General features: G+C 44.5%; 1 protein-coding gene across 1 annotated transcript in view; it reads left to right on the forward strand.

The window, feature by feature from the left end:
- The window catches only part of ITGAE (integrin subunit alpha E), an 847690-nt gene that overhangs the window by 183891 nt on the left and 643627 nt on the right, over positions 1 to 20172 (forward strand). Inside the window, exons 2-3 of the mRNA XM_085649316.1 lie at positions 16476 to 16590; positions 18793 to 18911. Coding sequence (XP_085505442.1) covers positions 16476 to 16590; positions 18793 to 18911 — 234 coding nt within the window. The remainder of the gene's footprint in view (positions 1 to 16475; positions 16591 to 18792; positions 18912 to 20172) is intronic.

Genomic DNA, 20172 nt, shown 5'->3' on the forward strand with positions numbered 1-20172 from the left:
ACTCCCACAACCCCCCATCGACCGGCAGCCTTTTCTCCAACATCATTTTTCAGCCCCTCCATGTGCGCTCAGTTTTCGGTAAATGTGCTAGTACTTCTGACAATCAGCCTCTGACGAGAAAGGAAGTTGAATAAATACCACATTCCTCCGACGCCTGCGAAGGGCCCAGACGGCTCTCACCCACTGGGCTGTGTATGAATCATGACCACTTTCATAAACTGTGCAGTGGAACAAAAAGTTAAGGCCATCAAGCTATTAAAGGTGCAGTGGCCCCGGGGCCCGTAGGGGGTCAGTGGCCCCTTCACCAGATGATTATTGATTGGGGCCAGTCATGAGGAGATGGTTTGCTGCTGTGCACACAAAGAGCAGGCAGAGCTCAAGGGGCAGAAGTGAACCAACAGCGGAGGGCCTTGTTTAACCTGGCCCAAGGCATGCCGATGACGCGGTTACTGCTTGTGCTGGAGTTTATGCAAATATCGGATACATTTGCATGGAGCCCAATATTTATTAACTAATGCCTCAAATTAACCCACATGGTGGTTCGTGCATGGCTTGCCTCAACGAGCTGGTAGCCACACCTGCATCAGAAACACGCCAGGAATTAACCATAGACTTTGAATGGCTTTATGTACAGTATATATGTGGATGTGTAAAGTGTACGATGCTGTTTATTACCATGTTTTATCATGGGAGGGGCCATTGTTAATGAGAGTCGAGGACTTGCGTGGTACCTAATGCCCCTTCCCTCCATCAATAATGTATATTAAATAGTATATTACACACTGCACATCTAGGCCATGGCCTTTTCTTGTTTAATCTTTTTATCAACAAAACAGGTGGAGCAGTCACTGCATACAATCAGTTTGTCAGGAAATACATGTGTAGCACATCAACGCCAATGAGAGGTTGCTTCGATCACTAGTACAGTGAGAAAGAATGGTTAGGATAGCAGAAATACACATCAGGGAGTCAATGGTTCGTCAAGCGTGGGTATATACGGGGGTTCACATATGTTGCTATGATAGGTGTTCCATATTTTCCAGATTGCTGTTCCATTTTCGGGGACAGCCACGTGACACATACACAGTTTTTTCTTTTATCATACACCAGTCCATATCAGTTTTCCATTAAGCAAGCGTTGGTGGTGATGTTGCTCCCCATAGGCGAGCGATATTCCGCATGGCTACCATCTGGCCGAGCGTTGACCACAGTTTGCCATGGCCTTTTCTTAAGTTTATTTGTTAAAAAAGTTATTTTGACCAACCTCGGGATGCAGGGGGCTAAATTTGTGCACTTAGGTAAAATCGAACGTTAGCCCCCCTCTTTTTTCGCCTGGTTTTTTTTGGGGGGTGGGGGGCGGGTAGGAGACCCCCCAAGCCCCTTTTTTTTAATAATAGCCTTTACCACACAGGCCTTTATTATGTATTTCGTAGTAAAGGTATGCGTGGTAAAGGCTATTCGTGGTAACCACGCATGCGTTGTAATGCATGCGTGGTTAATGTTATGTGTGGAAACGGCCGCGTTGTAGTGGCCGTTTCCCCTCTAAATAACATGTTATTGGACTACATTTATTTTCACTACCATGGCATACAAAATATTGTATCATTTGTTATTATATGAAGCGCAAATCAGAGAAAACCGGCTTGCACAGCACTTTACATCGGTACACTACTGTAATATAGTGCAAACAAAAAAACACTGGTCTATGTTACGGTAATTTAGTTTAGATAACTACAATGTGACTTAAAAATAAAATTTTAACAAGGTATCAGCCATTTCAGAAACATTTACTATGCACAAGTTCAGAGAAAGGTACTAATTTCAAATCGGACTTAAGTGTCAGTGCAATGACATCAAGGTATGTCATACTTAGTAAGGACGTTTAAAAGTAGGGATTTAAGATCTTTTTTTAAATAGCCTAGAAGGAATTTGTCCTCCTAGAAGGAGGAACGGCAGTCCTCACTTTGGATGCAGTTTTAGACGTGCTGTACCAAGCCACCATCGCTGAAATAATAAATCTACACATACATTCTGACATAATGTTGACAGAGTGACGTGAACAGCAGTAAATCAATAGTTGACAATATTTTGGATGCCGATATGATGGTTAGGGTGCATATATCGATCGATTTTGGGGGGTTGATAATCTGGCATCTAACCTTCCTGAGAACATTTGCCTTAAAATTCTACATTTTCTGAAAACAGCGGTTTCAAGGCACAGAGTGTCAGCACTGAACGGAGAGAGAACTTCCTGAGGTCACGAATGTTAGAGCAAGCTTGTTTATGGCTCCACAGTAGAGTATTTTGTGAACTATGTCGGCCAGCTTGAATAAAAAATGACTTTAATGGGAAGCTTTTAAGAGGGATAAAGACTGGGATGATGTGTCCAGATCTTCCAGTCCATGAGACTAGTTTAGAAGAGGTGCCTTTAGTGGAACCTAGTTTATTCTTGAGTTGCCATAATTAAGCTTAAATAGGTCTAGTGACTGAACCCCTAATACAAAGCCATCGGAACAGAGAGGCTGGTTCATATCACAAAGGAGCCTGATGTTGTTGCCCGTTGGCTCAGGGTTGGATTTCATTCATTTTTTTCTGTCTAGGATGACGACTGGATATAAGAACCTATTTGTTAAACTTTGAAGCATCTATTTATTATACTACAAATTGGGAAAACAGGTATTTCTCTGGTGTTTTCATATGCAATCACATCATTTTACAGAAAATAATACACTTTATGCTATTTTGCCTTCTGTACAGGCAGCCAAGAAGAAACCGGGTCATGCATTATTTAAAAATGCAGATATCATATCCTACAAGGACTCCCTTCAAGTATGTGATCATTGGATCCCTTGTTCATTCAGCATTCTCTGGCATCCTTTATATGTTTCGCATGGCAAGAAATCCCCTTGCTAAAAATTATGTATGATCTGATTATTATTAATAACACTAGGAAGGATTTAACGGCCTGTGCATTTCAATAATTAAGATTCTTGCTGTAAATGACACACCAGATATGGTCTCTTAAGATGTTGGCTTTGATGCTAAGAAAAGTCATATGTCAAGTTTGGCTATAGGACCATCATGGTTCTGGGCGGCTCACTCAGCAGACTGAGTGTTGCTTTTGTCCTTCAAGCCAGCGATCAGCTTTTCTTCCAACTGAGTGGTTCATCATCCTCATCCTTCTAGGTAGATCAGAAGCATTTGTGGGCCCTAAATAAAAAAAAAAACTCATGCAGGTCCCTCGTTCTAGGGGAAACACGTTCTCTCAAAGGAAAAGACAGTTCTTCTCTACTGAATCAAAGTATTGTGGCCACCAGTTGCTGAGGCATTATACATTGACTGGAGAAGCCTGCTTTTTTAAATCATATAACCACATTCTGTGGTCGGAACGTAGACCAAAGAGTCTCTCGGGTGAGTGATATCAGCACTATTTTTTCCAGAGTCCTAATCGTATTCTTTGTTGTGGAGCTATAGGAAGGGCAGCAAATTACAGATTCTTGATCCTGGTCAGGCGCTCGTGCCTGCTGGCGTAGCAGAGATTCAATTGAAATCCAGATGAATCTAACGCACTGGCTTAGGATAGCAGTATCTACACCAGGAGCACTGGCAGACACCCAGGGCTAAACAAAATGGGGTGCCAGGATAGAAAATTAGAAAAAATATCAAACAAAAAAGAGAGAGTTTCCCTAGATTTCTTCTGAAGTGTTCACAATTGAGGGGAATACAGGTATAGTCTTGTCAACAAAAAGTGGCTTACATGTAAGGCAATGAAATTTCTCTGAGTAGTGTTTCTGTTATTGGCAAGCAGTCCGTGGTGAAGCACCAAGGGGATAAGAAAGAGTTAGCTACAGAGTCTACAAGAGGTTTGGACCTCATGTAATTCAGATATCCTGAGGGAAGATCAACTATCTAAAGGCAGATCTGGAAGTAGATTTTACCAGCTGGTTTAACTAGTTTAAGTCAGACTATTATGCTCTAGTAGGGCTTTTCCTGTTGCAGGGGCACAAAAGATGTTTGAAATTGTTATATATGACCTCTCTCAGGCGTAGCCTCAAGGACACTACACATGAACTCAAACATAACACTCAAGATGCATGCAGAGGGATGTTAAGGCCCTGGCTATGGGGACTGATCAGATGTATAGAGAGGGGCAGTGTAATGCTCTTCAGCTGTCCCTAATAGAAGCAGCTCTGATTTTACCTTCAAAGTAAGATATATGTGCCTGTTTGCTAGAAGCATGATAAAGCCTCGAAGCATTTTTATATCTGGCCCTGTCATCCACTGTGTAGCCCTTACACCAGTCTCTCTCTAATTTCTTGCTCGCTCTCCTTTCAGCAGCAAGGGAGATGGAGACCAAGGGTGAAGAGGCTCCTTCCCTCTTCTCTTTCTTGTCTCTTCAAGCCAGTTAATTACAGCCTCCACACTCGAGTCAATCTCATTTGTATGAGAAGAAGCCACCCTGGCTAAAAACTCTGACCAATCATTAACCTTAACTTTCTTCCAGGCTCGGAAGATCTCCTATTCTCAAAGCCTAGCCTAGCCTAGCCTATTGAATAAAGGCTTCAAACCTCCTCCTAAACGGAATTATAGAATGATCTGACCAGGGCACCTCCGGAGAAGGACTGACCACTATCGGACTGATCGAAAAAAACAAATCAATTATGTTTCCTGCTGAATCAGTGGTGAGTGTAACCAGCTGAGATGAATGAGGTGAAGCCATCATATCTACTAAGTTAGTTACAAACTTTTCAGTTGAGTTGTTAAAATGAAGATTAAAATCAACTAGCAGGGTAAAGTTGGCAAATTGCACTGTAAGGTGAGCCAGTGCAGAATCAAGAGATTTAACAAAATCGCAGGCATAGCCCGGAGGGCGATGGATCAAAGCACCTCTAAGAGACAGCTGTGCCAAGACCAAGAGGTGAAATCCCAGACTCTCAGCTTCCAGGAGGGCAGCTAGCTCAAAAGAGGAACACTGTAGTGTATTCTTAAAAGCAATCACCACTCCCATTCGTTCTTGAGGGTTCCTGTCTAAATGTACCGGAGAGCAACCTACAGGGATCGCAAAAGTAATATCAGGGGGAGCCGAGTTGCAAAGCCAGGTCTCAGTCATAAAAAGCACATCCAGTTGTGGACTACTCAAAAGATCGAAGATATTCAGTGCATGTTTATCCTAAGAACAGACATTGATTAGCATGGCTGATATCTCGCTTACCTGACCAATCCTCACTCCTGCCTCCACCACCTGCCTGAGACCTCCCTCTGCTGCCTGCCCAGCATGTCGCTTGGCAGGGAACTCAGTGTGACAATGAGAACAAGCAAACTCACCCAAGGAAGACCCTACCTCCAGCTTAACTGGTCAATGCAAAGGTGGCCTGAGCACTACCAGCTCCTGCGCCAAATAACTAATTCCATGTGTGCTGGCTATAGTCTTACCGACGGCATGACTAGGATGCGTGCGACACAGATGCAAATAGGCGCGGACGGGGTTGCCTTTTGCACATCTTCTCTGTGGTGCTCCTTACCTAAGGAGTAGTTATCCGTCTCTCAGGGTGACTAGAGCGGAGTCTTCCTAAAATTACATCTCTAGTAAGATGCGAGGAGTAAAATTGGCCACCTGGACCTCTAGTGCCCTAAACAATGAGAGCAGCTGAGGACTACTGTTGCAATGGAAATGTCCCTGAGATACCTGGGTCCTACCGCACAGCCACAAAACTCGCTCAATCACCTTCCTCTTAAAATTATAAAAGGTCTTGACCAAGAGACTGCAATATGAGGAATAACACTACCTGAAAAAGACAAGAACCAGTGACAAATTACCCAGTCAAATACCCCAACGTCACAAAAACATTACAACTCAATTAAAAGCCCCCCTGCCATCCATCATAAATAAACAGCTCAAAAGGAGATCAACTTCATTGAATAAAGTGCAGCACGGATAATTTGTTTAATAATAGCGTATCACTAGTCTCTCAGTTCAAGGTGATTTCTCTCAAGCAACCTGCAGTTGCAATCTTGATTTATAAATCTGGTTCCCCCGACCATTGTCCTCCTGCGATGTGAACATTGGCAGTAGATGTGTTCAACCTGGTGTTAAATAGAGTAGTTGCTATCCTACCAGTTTGCGGTTGGGGATCACATAATAGTCATCGAGTCTATATACACACCTAACGAAAGGCAAGAACGGTTTCTTCATTAGGCTCTGACCGAGGCTACCGCTATGCCAGAGCATAAGATCCTCTTGGGAGGAGACCTTAACCTGGTAATTGACAACACTTTAGATAGGTCGGCTCAGCGCTTTGCCCAGGTTGACGCACTCTCCCCTGCATGGTTGACCAGATTGGACGACTTGGGTCTAGTGGATCTCTGGAGATGTCACCACCCCCACCTCAGAGAATACTCCTACTACTCTAGTGCCATAAAACGTACGGGCGACTTGATTACTGCCTATCCAACAGCTTTTGCGACAGTGGCGCCTCCGGGACACCCTTTTGCAGCGTGCAGACGTAGTTGCTCAGATACAGTGGGCGATCGACGACTATTTATTGCATAATGACAACCCCGATACTCTCCTGTCCACCAGATGGGAAGCGCTTAAGGCCGTGATCAGAGGCGAACTGATCGCCACCTCGATGGCAGAGAACGCGGAACGCAGGCGAAAGTGAGAAGACCTTACCCAGAAAGTGAGGGAATTAGAACAAATCCACCAATGCACAGGGGCGCCTCGAATCTGGCGCCAATTGACAGCAACCCGGGCACAATTAGCGGCCATCGACCGCGACAGGGCAGAATGCACAGCGCTGCGCTTACGCCACTCATTTTCCGTTGGAGGGGATAGATGTGGGCGCCTGTTAGCCCATAAACTGTGGGAGGCTAGACAGTTGCAGGGGGTCCAGGAGATCCGAGATCAAATGGGGAGGGTGGTCAAGTAAGACGCTGCTATTGCTGAGACATTTTGAAACTTTTACGCCCAGCTTTATACCTGGCAGCGGTTGGCAGAGGAGGGCATTGATGCCTATCTGACGCAAGCGCACCTCCCTACACTGACCCCGGAACAGGCGAAACACCTAGACAAGGACATACGAGTGGAAGAAGTCATAGCGGCCATCTCACGACTGAAGCTAGCTAAATCTCCTGGCCCAGACAGCTACACTGCGGCTTTTTATAAACAATTTTGCTCCACTTTAGTACCCTTACCTACCAGGCTCTATAACACCTTTGTGTCCCCGGGGCGATCCCCAGATCCATACTTGAGGCTGCAATCGTGGTCATTCCCAAGCCATGGAAGGATAAAACTAGCTGCGGGCCTATAGACCCATTTCCCTCCTGAACATAGATTTGAAACTCAACATTGTAATCTTAGCGTGTAGATTCGCTCCGTACATGCCTGGTTTAATAGATCCTGACCAGGCAGGATTTATCCCCAAAGACAGACCAGCAACAACACTAAGAGGGTCTTACATCTTATTGAGAAGGCATCACAAATCCCCCTGGGACTACATGCTCCTTACCATCAACACCGAAAAGGCCTTTGACCGAGTCCACTGGCCATACCTAGAACAAGCCCTGACCCGCATTGGCCTGGCGGAGCGAATAAGGTCGCAAATGTTCAACTGCTACCACTCTCCTACGGTGTCAGTGAGAGTTAACGGACAAACTTCAGCTTCGTTCCCCATAAGTAAAGGCACAAGACAGGGGTGCCCTCTCTCACCCATGCTCTTTGCACTGTACATGGAACCGTTAGCCCAGAGAGTCCGTGAACACCCACACATTACGGGCATCCGATTCAGGGGCGATATACACACCATTAGCCTCTACGCGGATGATGTCCCCGTCACCCTAGCTGACCCGGCTGTAGCCTTGGGAGCTTTTCTGACAGAGCTGGACTACTTTGTGAAGGCTTCCGGGTTCAAGGTCAATATCGCAAAATCTACCGCCCTCAACCTTTCACTATCACCGCACGTGCAGGCATGCCTCCAAAGTCTATATCCCATACAGTGGTCCGGAGACACGGTCCCATACCTGGGAATCCATTTAGCACACACTCTGCAACCCACGGTGTCAGTTAACAACACCAAATTACGCACTCTAATTCGCTCTGATCTCCAGCGGTGGAAGCACTACCCCATCTCCTGGCTAGGGAGGATAGCGGCCATTAAGATGACCGTCTTACCTAAAATCCAATACCTCTTCCAGACACTCTCCCTACGGCCTCCCACAGGGTTGGCTGAATCCGGTACAGTCAGAGCTCTCCCTCTTCATTTGGCAGGGTCGTAAGCCATGAATGAAGAAGCTCATCAGAATCCTCACACCTGACGAAGATTCCCGTCATCACGCTCTATTATAAAGCCACTCAGATGCGACATCTGGTTGAATAGAACCGCACTGAATCAGAGAAACATTGGCTATTTCAGGACCGAGCGGTGGTGGCACATCTCTCAGAAAGATCCCCTTTCTTCGGAAACCGCACAGACCCCCCCAACCTCAATGCCTCCCACATTACGCGCACTATTTTAACAACATGGGACCAGACTATTAAGAAACACGAGCTGACTACATTCCCCTCTTCTCTCACACCACTTTTTGACAACCCGGACTTTAGCCCTGGAATAGGCGAGACTTCTTTCACTCACTAGTGAACCACGGAATGCAGAGCGTTGGGACACTTATTTGATGTAGAGGGTATGATCCCTTTTCCCCAACTTAGATCTGACTACGGACTCCCAGAGTCTGAGAGGCTACATGTTAGACCCAGGATCCCTGGTTGGATGAGGTAGGTACCTTAGGCCAACGTCAGGAAAGGAAGGTCACCTTTTTAGATCGCCTCACTCACCCCCTCGGTATCTTGGAATGAGCAGCCAGGCTTATCTTCAAAGCAAATGTGTAAGGTATTCGCAACCACGCTCACAATAATCCAATGATGACACCACAAATAGACTCCACACGAGTTTGATAAAACGAGTATAAACTTTATGTAAAAAGATATACGATAAGACCACACAATATAAAACCAACATATGAGTTTGTGTAATATTTCTCCTGGCCGGTTGTTAGGCCAGCCAGGCTTTGGAAGTTCAGGTGATGTCAATGAGCACTTCTAAACATTCTCCTGTACTCCCAATCACATGTCATACAGTTCATAATGCTAGAATCAGGTACTTTTGCAATGTAAAAATACTGTAATGCATAACGCAGCAATCAGACACTCTGCAATGAAAAGAATGCAATGCATAATGCAACAATCAGGCGCTTTGCAAGGTAAAACGATGCAATGCGTAACCCAACCACCAGATATGTCATTCTGTAATAAAGAAGCAATGCGTATACACTTAATCAGGTAATTCGTAATGCAGGAATAATGCAATGCGCAAAATGCTAATCAGGTAGTTCGTTATGCAGGAACAAGGCAATGCGTCATACGACAATCCAGTAGCTCGTTATACAGAAATGTTGCAATGTGTAATACATCAGTCAAGTACTCCGCTCTCAGAAATGGAATACTACGTAGTACACTCAAGCCCCGATCACCGGGCCTTGGCGGTCTCTCCGCCTCCTATTTTGACCTTAAGTAAGCCTCTCACAGTTGCCCCCAACAAAGTACGATGTAATTCCAAAGTGCAGCTTCGCACTCCAGCCCCGGTAACGCCACTCCTTTTGGCAATACGGGTCGCAATACGAGCTGAAGCAGAGGCTCACGCTGCCAACACGAGCGAGAGACTGAGAGCGTGTCCCTCCAAGTCCGCGCCCCGCCCCAGGAGTCGACACACATTACCTGGGGGACGCGAACCCACTCTCCTCTCCTCGTCCAGCGGCTGGGCCTCCAAGCAGCTTTGTGGAATGGCAACGGCGGCTCAGGCCGGCAACTCAGCTCCTCCAGGACTGCCGGTCCGGGCCGCTTCACTTACGAAGATCTCAGGCTGCCACAAAAGCACAAGCTGAAGCACAAGCACAAGCTGAATCTTCCTTCACTCTGAGTGCACGATCATTGGGCACTCCACACACGAGTCTCCGCTGCACAAAGATCACACGCACAGCGTCGCTGAGACTCACTTTACTCCGGTGCACACGTTAACAAGGCACATCCTCATGAAAGTCTCACGGTGCACAACGCACCCGCACACAACAGCGGTGAGCCTCACTTGGATTCCGGTGTGGATTCCGATGTGACAAGACGACTTCTTCGAGGGTCTCAGGCTAGACAGAGCAAACGCACACAGCGTCTCTGAGTCACACTAGGACTCCAGGTGCCACAATCACAGGGCACGCCATACGAAGATCTCAGGCTAGACAGAGCACACGCACACAGCGTCTCTGAAAGTCTTCTTTGGAAACTTTGGTTTTCCTGTGTTTCCGAACAGGGAGCCAACTCACCTCCGGCCCTTGGGGATAGTTACTTCAGGACCCAGCACACCGCAAAGTCCTTCAAGCAGAGGGACACAGTACACAGCAAAATCCCTTTAGCCTTTTCTTGGTTGAAACAGCAAACTGCAGGCCAGCCCCAGATCACACAGCAAGACCAGTCCTATCCATCAGTCTCTTCAGTTGTTTCTTCCTTGGCAAAGGTCCTCTTGACCACGAAGTATCTCCAGTCTTGTTCACACTTGATCAAGCCATTCTCCAAAGTTCAGGGTCTTCAGTTCTCTTAGTTATACCCCTCAATGGCTTTGAAGTCTTTGTGCTTCAGGGGGCACTGACCCCTGCTCAAACCAGTTCTGGGTGCCTCCCTGCCAGTGACACCTTTTTTCCTTTGAATAGTGGGGGTCTGGATTCTCAATCACACAGCAGGAGATGGGCCAATTATTTTATAGCAGCAACCCAGGCCTCTTCACCTGTAAGGCTTCTCCTCCCCCTACACTCCAGATGTAGGTCAGTCTGTTGTTGTCTTACCTCCTCCCTTGGGTCAAGACAAGACATTCCCCAGATCCTATCACTTTCAAATCCAGACAGTCAATCCACAGCCAGGCAGAGACACACAGAAATGTCAGAGCACAAAAACGCAGTCACTTTCAAAAGAGTGGCTTCTGAACACACAATGCAAAAAACACCTACATAAAAAGATGTGTTATTACATTGTGCGTTCAGGCATACTAAACTTCACCTTTCCTTCTTAAGCCTTTGGGACCTTTGGGAGGACAGGCTGAAAAACACATTACACAGCCCTCCCATTCTTTCCTGTGGGCAAGATGGCCTTTCAACTGTGAAAAACGAAATGGTGATTATTTCACTGTCAGAACATGACACACATCTTAGTACATGTCCTAACCTTTCACATGCACTACACCCTGTCCAGGGGGACCCTAGACCTACCATAGGGGTGTCTTAGGTGCACAGAAAGGGAAGGGTAAGGTCTAGCAAGTGAGTGTGTTACATTTGCATTTTCAATGGTTGTTGTTCAACATGGTTATGTTATGGCATAGTAGCATCTTATGAGAAACAGTTCTTGTTCCATTTGGAACCTTAAGGGACTGTGATGCTCTGGGCAGTTATCTCTGTCTGGATGATGCTGATCAGTCACCTTGGGTTGCTGTGCTGTTAAAAATAAATCCATTTTAAATTTATTGGACCTGAACTCCATCCTTGTAACAATGGCGACGAGTTATGAAGGAGAGGAACACCTGACCAACCAGACTACTACAGCACAGGTGTTGTGTGTTCTTTAAATTCCGATTTTATTGACCTTCTGAAACGGACCCTGCTGTTAAAAATGACACTTCAAGATTGTTACTTGTGGTGAAAACCGGACTTTTCCATGTGCTTGGCAACGTGAGTTAATCTATTTTGAGCATTTTGACATATTTATTTTACCAAGTGTTCAGCGGGAGGAAACTAGCGTGTACTTTAAAAGTAAATACCTTGCCCTTCGGCCTTCCTGGAATCTTCAAGGGAGATAACTCACGCAGGCTGAACAATGCCAAGTGTTCTGATCGGAAGGTTGTCAGCTCTGCGCATGCATTTCAGGCTCAATTAGCGTGATTGTCTCTGGAGACATTCTGGCAGATTACGATCTCCATGGTTAAAAATAGAAGCTTTTAACTACGCGTGTGTCTTCTATGGTTTGAAAGGCTTGACTTGTTTACATGACAACTGTTGGTAACGAAGGAAGTCACCGGAATAAAAAAAAAGCACTAAGTTCAGAACAGCACTTTCAACAAAATTGGGAGTTCATCAAATATAAAGGAAAGTTTTGTTGCCACCAGTTAATACTACTAGTCATTATTATAAACAGTTTTTACTCTATTTTTTTTTGTGCTGTTTCTTCGTTCTGGTTTCAAGAGCAACAAATAAAAAAAAAAAAAGGTGGTTTGCAATTATATACACATGAATGTGAACTAATTCCTTGTATAAATATATAACCATATATATATATATATATATATTTTATTTTGGATTGCAAGTCTGTGTGCTTTACTGATTCAAAACAACAAAATGCAATTCGACCCGCCCGACAAGTTTTTACAAAACAAAGGTGATCCTCCAATGCCTTGGACAAGATGGAAAGAAGAATTTTTAAATTATATGAAGGCAATAGATGGGGAACGCATGGGAGCAGAAAGAAAAAAAAGCATTTTTTTACATTGTTTGGGCTCGGAGGGTCAAATGGTTTTTAGAGCTCTACCTCAAGTACTACCGTTGGAAGGAGAAGGAGAGGGTTTTAATGTATACAAAGAAGCTTTACAACGTATGGAACTCAGATTTAAACGCACTCAATGCTGGCATCATAATTGATTGCCATCCCCTTCCCAACATAAATGAAGTGGTTTCAATGTTAGAGGGTGCGAAAGTATTTTCCACTTTGGACCTCAGGTCCGCCTACCATCAAATCTGCCTCACTGAAGACTCCAAACCACTTACGGCATTCATCACTCCCCAGGGTTTATATCAATTCACTAGAATGCCGTTTGGGTTAGCCTCAGCGGCTTCGGTGTTTCAAAAAGTGATGTTTAACATATTTAGGGATGTGGACAAATTCGTCAAGTGTTTTCAAGACGACATCCTAATTTTTTCAAAAGATGAGGAAGAACATTTCAAGCATTTAACTGAGGTGTGTGGAAGGTTAAGACGCTGTGGATTAACCCTTAAAGCAGATAAATGCGAAATGTTTAAAGATTCAGTTGAATATTTAGGTCACACTTTATCTAAGGATGGGGTAGTACCTAAGAAATCTAATGTTGAAGGAATAGTGAAGGCTCCCCCTCCATCGAACAAGGAACAGTTGTTATCATTCACAGGAATGTGTGAATACTACAGTAAGTTTGTTGAAAACTTGTTAAAAATAAATCCATTTTAAATTTATTGGACCTGAACTCCATCCTTGTAACAGAGTGCACTTGACAGAACAACATGGTAGTTTCACATGAGTTCCCTTTTTAAGGCTACATGTGTGAGTGGCACAAATAGTGCTGCAGGCCCACTAGTAGCATTTGCATTACCAGCCCTGGCACACATAGTGCACTTTGCTAGGGACTTTACTAGCAAGGCAAACATACAAATCATGGACAACCAATTACCATTACTTTATACAAGTAACACTTACACTTTGACACTGGTTAGCAGTGGCAAAGTGTCCAAAGCATCTAAGTTGGCAACACTATGTCAGTAAAAGATCTAGGGGGAAAGCAAAAACTTTAGGCACTTTAGCCAAAAAGGGCCAAGTCCTATACTACATTACTTGCAACTTTGACAATGGGCACTACACTCAGACATCAGGCCGCAGGCACAGAGACACCTTACTTCCTACGAACGATGGCTCATTAAAAGGTCATCTGATAAAGAAACTGATCTCGGACCTATATATTATGCTGCTCACTCGATACAGGCATGTATGCAATGCAGGCCGCACGTACTGGGAGAGGGATCTTGGACGTGAACTCAGCAGCAAAGAATGGGAGGGGGTATACTACAGGGCGTGGCTCTTGGCAAGCAACATGGGCCTCACAGAAACGCTAACCAAATTAGCCACTTACTGGTATTACACCCCAGAACGTATGCACCAAGCTGATCCCACGCAAAGTGCGGCCTGCTAGAGGGGGTGTGGAAAAACCGGAACGTTGGTTCACCTCCTGTGGGAATGTGATCATTTACAACAGTATTGGTCTCAGATCCTAGATGAAATTGATAAACACGTAGATACGGAACTCCCCAGATTCCCTGCATACATCCTCTTGGGAGTCCCAAACCCCATAACATACCCCCTCAGGTCTAGAAGAGGGTGCCAGATAGCGATAGCGCTTGGCACGGCCACTCAAAACATTTTACTACACTGGAAGACCCCTCGGATACCCTCACACATGGGTTGGCTTCAGCGCTTGTGGCATATCCTGGAGATAGAGAAGATATCACTCAGGCTGGCAGGGAGGAGCTCAACATTTGGAGAGCTCTGGCAACCACTTTTAGCTATTCTAGTCCAAAAATACGGGGAACTTAAGTGCCCCTGGTACCTCTGCTTTTTACGCCTTACCTCACTCGACGCTAACATGCAGCGGGAACCGCCACAACAGTGAACACTGCGCACCCAAACATGATTCCCAACACGCAGTGGACGGGGTGAAGTTTGGGGGGGCTTTTGGTGGGTGACGTTGGGAGGAAGAGGCATTGTTATCCTTATTGTTACATGTTTCGTTTCTACATCCTCAGTTAGTGATCTGTGCCAAAGCTCTCTTATGGGCTCTGTAAAGCCCATGCATTGAAGTTCTTCACATGTCACATTGATACACTGGCTGTAGATTCAATAAAAATATTTAAACCATAAAAATGTTATGGCTCAGTTGTCATTGATGTTGGAATACTTTGGATGCGAGAATACTTCTTATGCCGATGAGGCTCAGTTTCTTTGGCTTTGAGGGTGCCTTCTCCTTGGTAGAGAAGTCATTCAAAGATAGCATGCAAGTGGTTTTTGACTGGATGCATAGCAGCCAGCTGAAATATAACTCACTTAAAGAGAAATTCTCCTTTTTGGCTTTCATACAGCCAACTGGTGGGAGGCTACCTGGCCTACTTCTCTGCCTGCTCCCCCTCCCCAGCCTCAGTGGCAAAACATTTGGAAGTCCAGTTTGAGAAACAACTTTCTTTTAAGAGACAGATTTCTGCCCTGCTCGGCACATGTTTTGGATTGCTTTGGTTCCTCAAGAAATTTCTGTTTATGTTACCTATACAGTACAAGAAGACAGTGATCCATGCATTAGTTATATCACAGCTGGACTATGCTAAAGCTCTCTATCTTTGGGTGCCAGAAGCGTTGCTCGGTTGGTTCCAGGTTGTCCAGGAAACTGCCGCGTGCCTCATCTTGAGATTGCCTAAACAGACCTTGATCTCCCCTTTATTAAAGATCTTCCCACTGGGTACCCTTTGAGAAGCAAAAGTCTTTACCCTGGGTTCATCAGGCACTTTTCCTGGCCAGGCTTGACTGTCTCACTGACAGATGTTTACCTTACTATCCTGCCAGATCTCTGCATTCGGCGTTGGCAGCCTTGGTGATAGTGCTGCGAGTTGCGTGCTTCAGAAAGTGGAGGGGGGGTCCTTTACTTTTGTGGCTGCTAAAGTGTGGAACTAACTTCCCCTAGAATGAGGAACTGTTGCACTTTGTCTTCGAACGTGGCTTGTCACAGGAAACTGAAAATATTACTTTTTGCTGTCTTATCTTGGGTTTTCCAGTTCAGGCTTTTCTGTTTTGGGACGTCCCAGTAGTCCTTAGTGTCGGGAAACTGCTGAGTAGCCATGCGCTCTGCACATTAACTCATTCATTCATTCATTGGTCATGGAGCAAAGACCAATACATATATGGAAGATTGCTCACATTAGTAGGTTTAAGAAAGCAGCCTCATATTTAAATACACATATTGTAGTTTATGAAGTGTGGTGTGCAGCTCAACATATTTGTTCATTGGACACTTGCACTTATTGTTTCACACTCAAGCAAACACACATTGCATTGAGGGGCTTATGAGAAACAGTGACTGAAGGCATTAAAGGGGGCCGGAGGGAAATGAATCGATCCGGAATACGACCAGTTACCTCACTTCAGCTGATATTATTTGGTGCCAGTCAAGCTTTCTTTTGATGCCTCTAAGGAGTGGCTGCAGTCAGCTATCATTCCTACTGCTCCAAGCACCAGTCTCTCTGTAGACATCAACATGTTTAAGAGAATTAGCATTGCAAGGCCCTGAAAGGTGATCTAGTCAGTCCAACATATTAGTCATGTTGGATTGCACTGCGCATTACATAGGAATTTCTCTTTTATGTTTTTCTCTAAACATTAACTGCATTTTAGTCAATAGAGTATTGAATTTAGCAAACACAAATATCTCTCTGATTGTTTCCTCAAAGGGAGGGCTGATACTGCTATATATAGATCTATGTGATTTGTTTGCAGGAAAAGATTCTGAAACAGAGGAATGTTTTTAAAATTAGAAATGAGTTTGTAGGTTTGTCCAGTCCGATATGAAAGTCACAGCTTGTTTACTCAACATTGATTTTTACAGATACAGCAGTGATGTGGACTTTCAATATTGACACAGCAAAGGTGTGGAGCTATGCAAGTAAGAATTCCCTCTTCGGGCATCAGGTTATGCAGCACAATGATGGATCCCAAAATTGGTAAGACATGTCTCTAGCCAGACTCTGTCACATGGTAATTGTGAGGTTGTGGCGAGGATGAAAAAGAAGCAATAGAGAAATAAGGAACGATGATGGGCGGCAATTGATGTGATGTGGATGATCGATGCCTACTTGAAGGATGATGTTAGTTGGCGATTCTGACCTGTTGGACAAAGGAGTGGGATGTTGAGTTGTGACCAAGATGATGACTATGATGACCATGAAGAGTTTGAGGAAGGTTTGACGAAGATGATGAAATGTTAGTAAATGATGTGTGTGTATGTCTGCATGGAGACAATGCTTCTGAAGGTGTTGATGTGCTGAAAGGATGAGGGAGAAAGAGGTCTGCTGATGATAGTGCAAGAGTTGAAGGATAGGAGAAAAAAGACGTGGGGATTTGTTGATGAAGAATGATGCAAAAGAGAAGCATAGAGAGTTAATAAATTGTGCATAACTGTCCTAGGTGAAGGGGGCGATGTTGAAGTTTCCTTAAGGAAAGTGTACAGTAGTGTGGGCGATAATGATGATGATAACAGATGACAGAGAGGTAGTAGTTATGTTGTGATTGTGATAATGGTTTAGGTGAAAGGCAATCTTTGTTTAAGGCTGATGGTGAAATATATGATAAAGGGCAGGCCTTTAGGGCTGATGAAGTTCTGATAAAGGCTGAATAGTAGTAGAAGACGAAGGAAGTGTCTGAGGAGTAGTGGTAGTACTAATGAAGATCGGATTAGATGCAGGAAAGTAGAACCCCGAAACCGGTCCTAGGATGCTTATTTCCAGTCCAGGGAGGACCTGGCTTGGCAATTCGGGCTGGCCTGTTCCCATGAGGCACAGGGTCAAGACTGATTTACATATGGCTGGGTTCAAACTGGAATGGCACGGTGCGCAAAAAAACGATGGTTGAGGCCCAGATCTCTGTACTGGGGTGAATGTATGACATTGTTCTGCATTCTGTCCCTCAACTGTTGTTTTTGCATGTGTCACCCCGAGTGGGACTGGTATGCTCAGACGTGAGTCCCGTGCTCTCCATGCAACTGGAATCAAGCTATCCTGGCTGAAGAGGGTTGAAACCCCGGAACTGGTCATAGGAGGCTAATATCCAGTCCAGGGAGGACCTGGCTTAGCAATTTGGGCTGGACTGTTCTCATGAGGCACAGGGTGAAGACTGATTTGCATATGGCTGGGTTCAAACTGGAATGGCATCGTGAGCAAAAAAACGATGGATTTAGGCCCAGATCTCTGTACTGGTCTGAATTTATGACATTGTTCTGCATTCTGTCCATCAACTGTTGTTTTTGCATGTGTCAACCCGAGTCGGACGGGTATGCTCAGACGTGAGTTCTGTGCTCTCCATGCCACTGGAATCAACCTATCCTGGCTGAAGAGGGGTGAACCCCCGAAACCGGTCCTAGGATGCTTATTTCCAGTCCATGGAGGACCTGGCTTGGCAATTTGGGCTGGACTGTTCCCATGAGGCACAGGGTCAAGACTAATTTGCATATGGCTGGGTTCAAACTGGAATGGCATGGTGAGCAAAAAAACGATGGCTTTAGGCCCAGATCTCTGTACTGGGGTTAATGTATGACATTGTTCTGCATTCTGTCCATCAACTGTTGTTTTTGTTAGTACATTTGTGAAGGACAAATATTTGATGATGCTAAAAGTATGAATGAATTAACATATGTGGGTCTTGTATATGATAAATTTTCAAATGAAATTCAAAAATTCTTTGTTTTTTTAAATATCATATTTAGTGGTACTCACAATAACAGCTATACGCCTCTCAGGATAAGACAACCTCCCACCCACACATGCCCCTAAAAAAATAAGCCATCCATCAATCTACCTCTGATCACATGAGCATTCACCCATTTACCAGAATATGATGAACAGCCATTGCCTTCCCATGACTGTTCAAGCTCTTCATCTGTTATAACACGAGCAGCCGTCATTCTGTAGCTTCCATGTATGTTTCTTGGTGCAGTCATCCATCTCTCTCAAGATGAACAGTCATCCATCCCTTGCGGCAGAAGCACTAGTTCATGTGTCTTCACATGAACGGCGATCCACCTCTCACAGCATGAACCGCTGTCCTCCCCTCAAGCAATAAACATGACCTCTCACAACAGAAAAAGTACTATAATTATCACGGGGTGATGTAAAATAAACCTAACCACACCTCGCTTTCTACTGCTCTAGGATCCTAGTGACCTCCCCATCTCAGAGCACCCAGAATCGAATCTTTGGAGGCGTCTACAGATGTGAAGTGATCCCAAAAGAGACGAATTGTAAATGTGAAAAACTGGATACTACTAGAGGTAGGTTGGATTGTTTGAGGATGTATTTCTGTTCTGGTTGTCGCCAGGCTTAAGTCTTGAAGATGGGTTTTGGTCTTGGAGCAACCTCTGAGCGCTATGTGACCAGTGAATGTGTCTAGGTCCTGTGGCGTACGTCTGGTCTGTGTGCAAAATCACGGAAACCCAAGTCCAGGAGCATTGGGCTAGCAAGAGGACTGAAACCAGGAGGACCAGGACATGTAGAAAGACTGGCAAAGGATCAGCCAGAGTAAGGCCAGGAGGCAAAGGACTGTGTTCAGGACTTGGAGGAGGAGGACCAGGAGAGAAGCAGAAAGAAGCCAGGGACCTGGAAGCATTCACAAGAATGAGAAAAAATGACCTGGACCAGGAGGAGAGGGAACACTAGGAGGCGGCGGGAAAGGACAGTGAGATGATTGTGCTATATGAGCTTGGTATTTAATTTTGTGTTGTGATCTAGGCACAATATGAGGAAGAAAGACCTTGAAATATCCAAAAGGATACACTAAAAACCACCTTGTCTATAAACATACAAGTTATTTTTCGGTAGGAATGCCAATTGAAGCACGTTTGTTACTACAAGGACTATGATGAGCACATAGACATCACATCGATATTATGAATATTGTTTCCATGCATGTACAGTTCCAAGAATAGTCAGTTTATGTAAAATGTGTACAATGTACAAATAAATGTGTTACTGTCGGAAAAGAAAATATTTCTAACACTCACATATTAGAATGCATTTCGGTGTCTATAAATACTTGGGCTTCAAGTAGCCGTCAGATTAATAAGTAGAGGGTAAAAACGACCAAGCTTTACCATATGGTTTTAGAAAAGGGTGTTACAACAATTGACAAGTTAACCTACCCATTGAATCCTATGTGATGTATTAAAAGTATTGGGGCTCCTGCTCTCAAACATTCAGCGCTTAAAATGGGAAATTTCATGTTTGTATTTGACTGCGAAAGTTTTTACATTTTTCCATATTTCACTAAATTTACTATTTTAAAAAACGTTTTAAGCTGAGATTGAGCGCAAAAGTCATTTTTTAATTCCTCTTCAAAATTAATGCCCTTAATTAACCGAACCTTGACTTTTACTAAAAAACATGAGGATTCATCACTGGGCTGCAACATAGCACAAAGGCATAAATGCTTTGAACACTAATATGCAATATTTAATGTTGAAAAATACTGGAGCCAGCTAGGAAGGGCATACACTGCTTGCTCACATAGACACCAAATGAAAACTTAATTATGAT

This window comes from Triturus cristatus, chromosome 3_2 (genome assembly GCF_964204655.1).
Source record: "Triturus cristatus chromosome 3_2, aTriCri1.1, whole genome shotgun sequence".
NCBI classification, from domain to species: domain Eukaryota; kingdom Metazoa; phylum Chordata; class Amphibia; order Caudata; family Salamandridae; genus Triturus; species Triturus cristatus.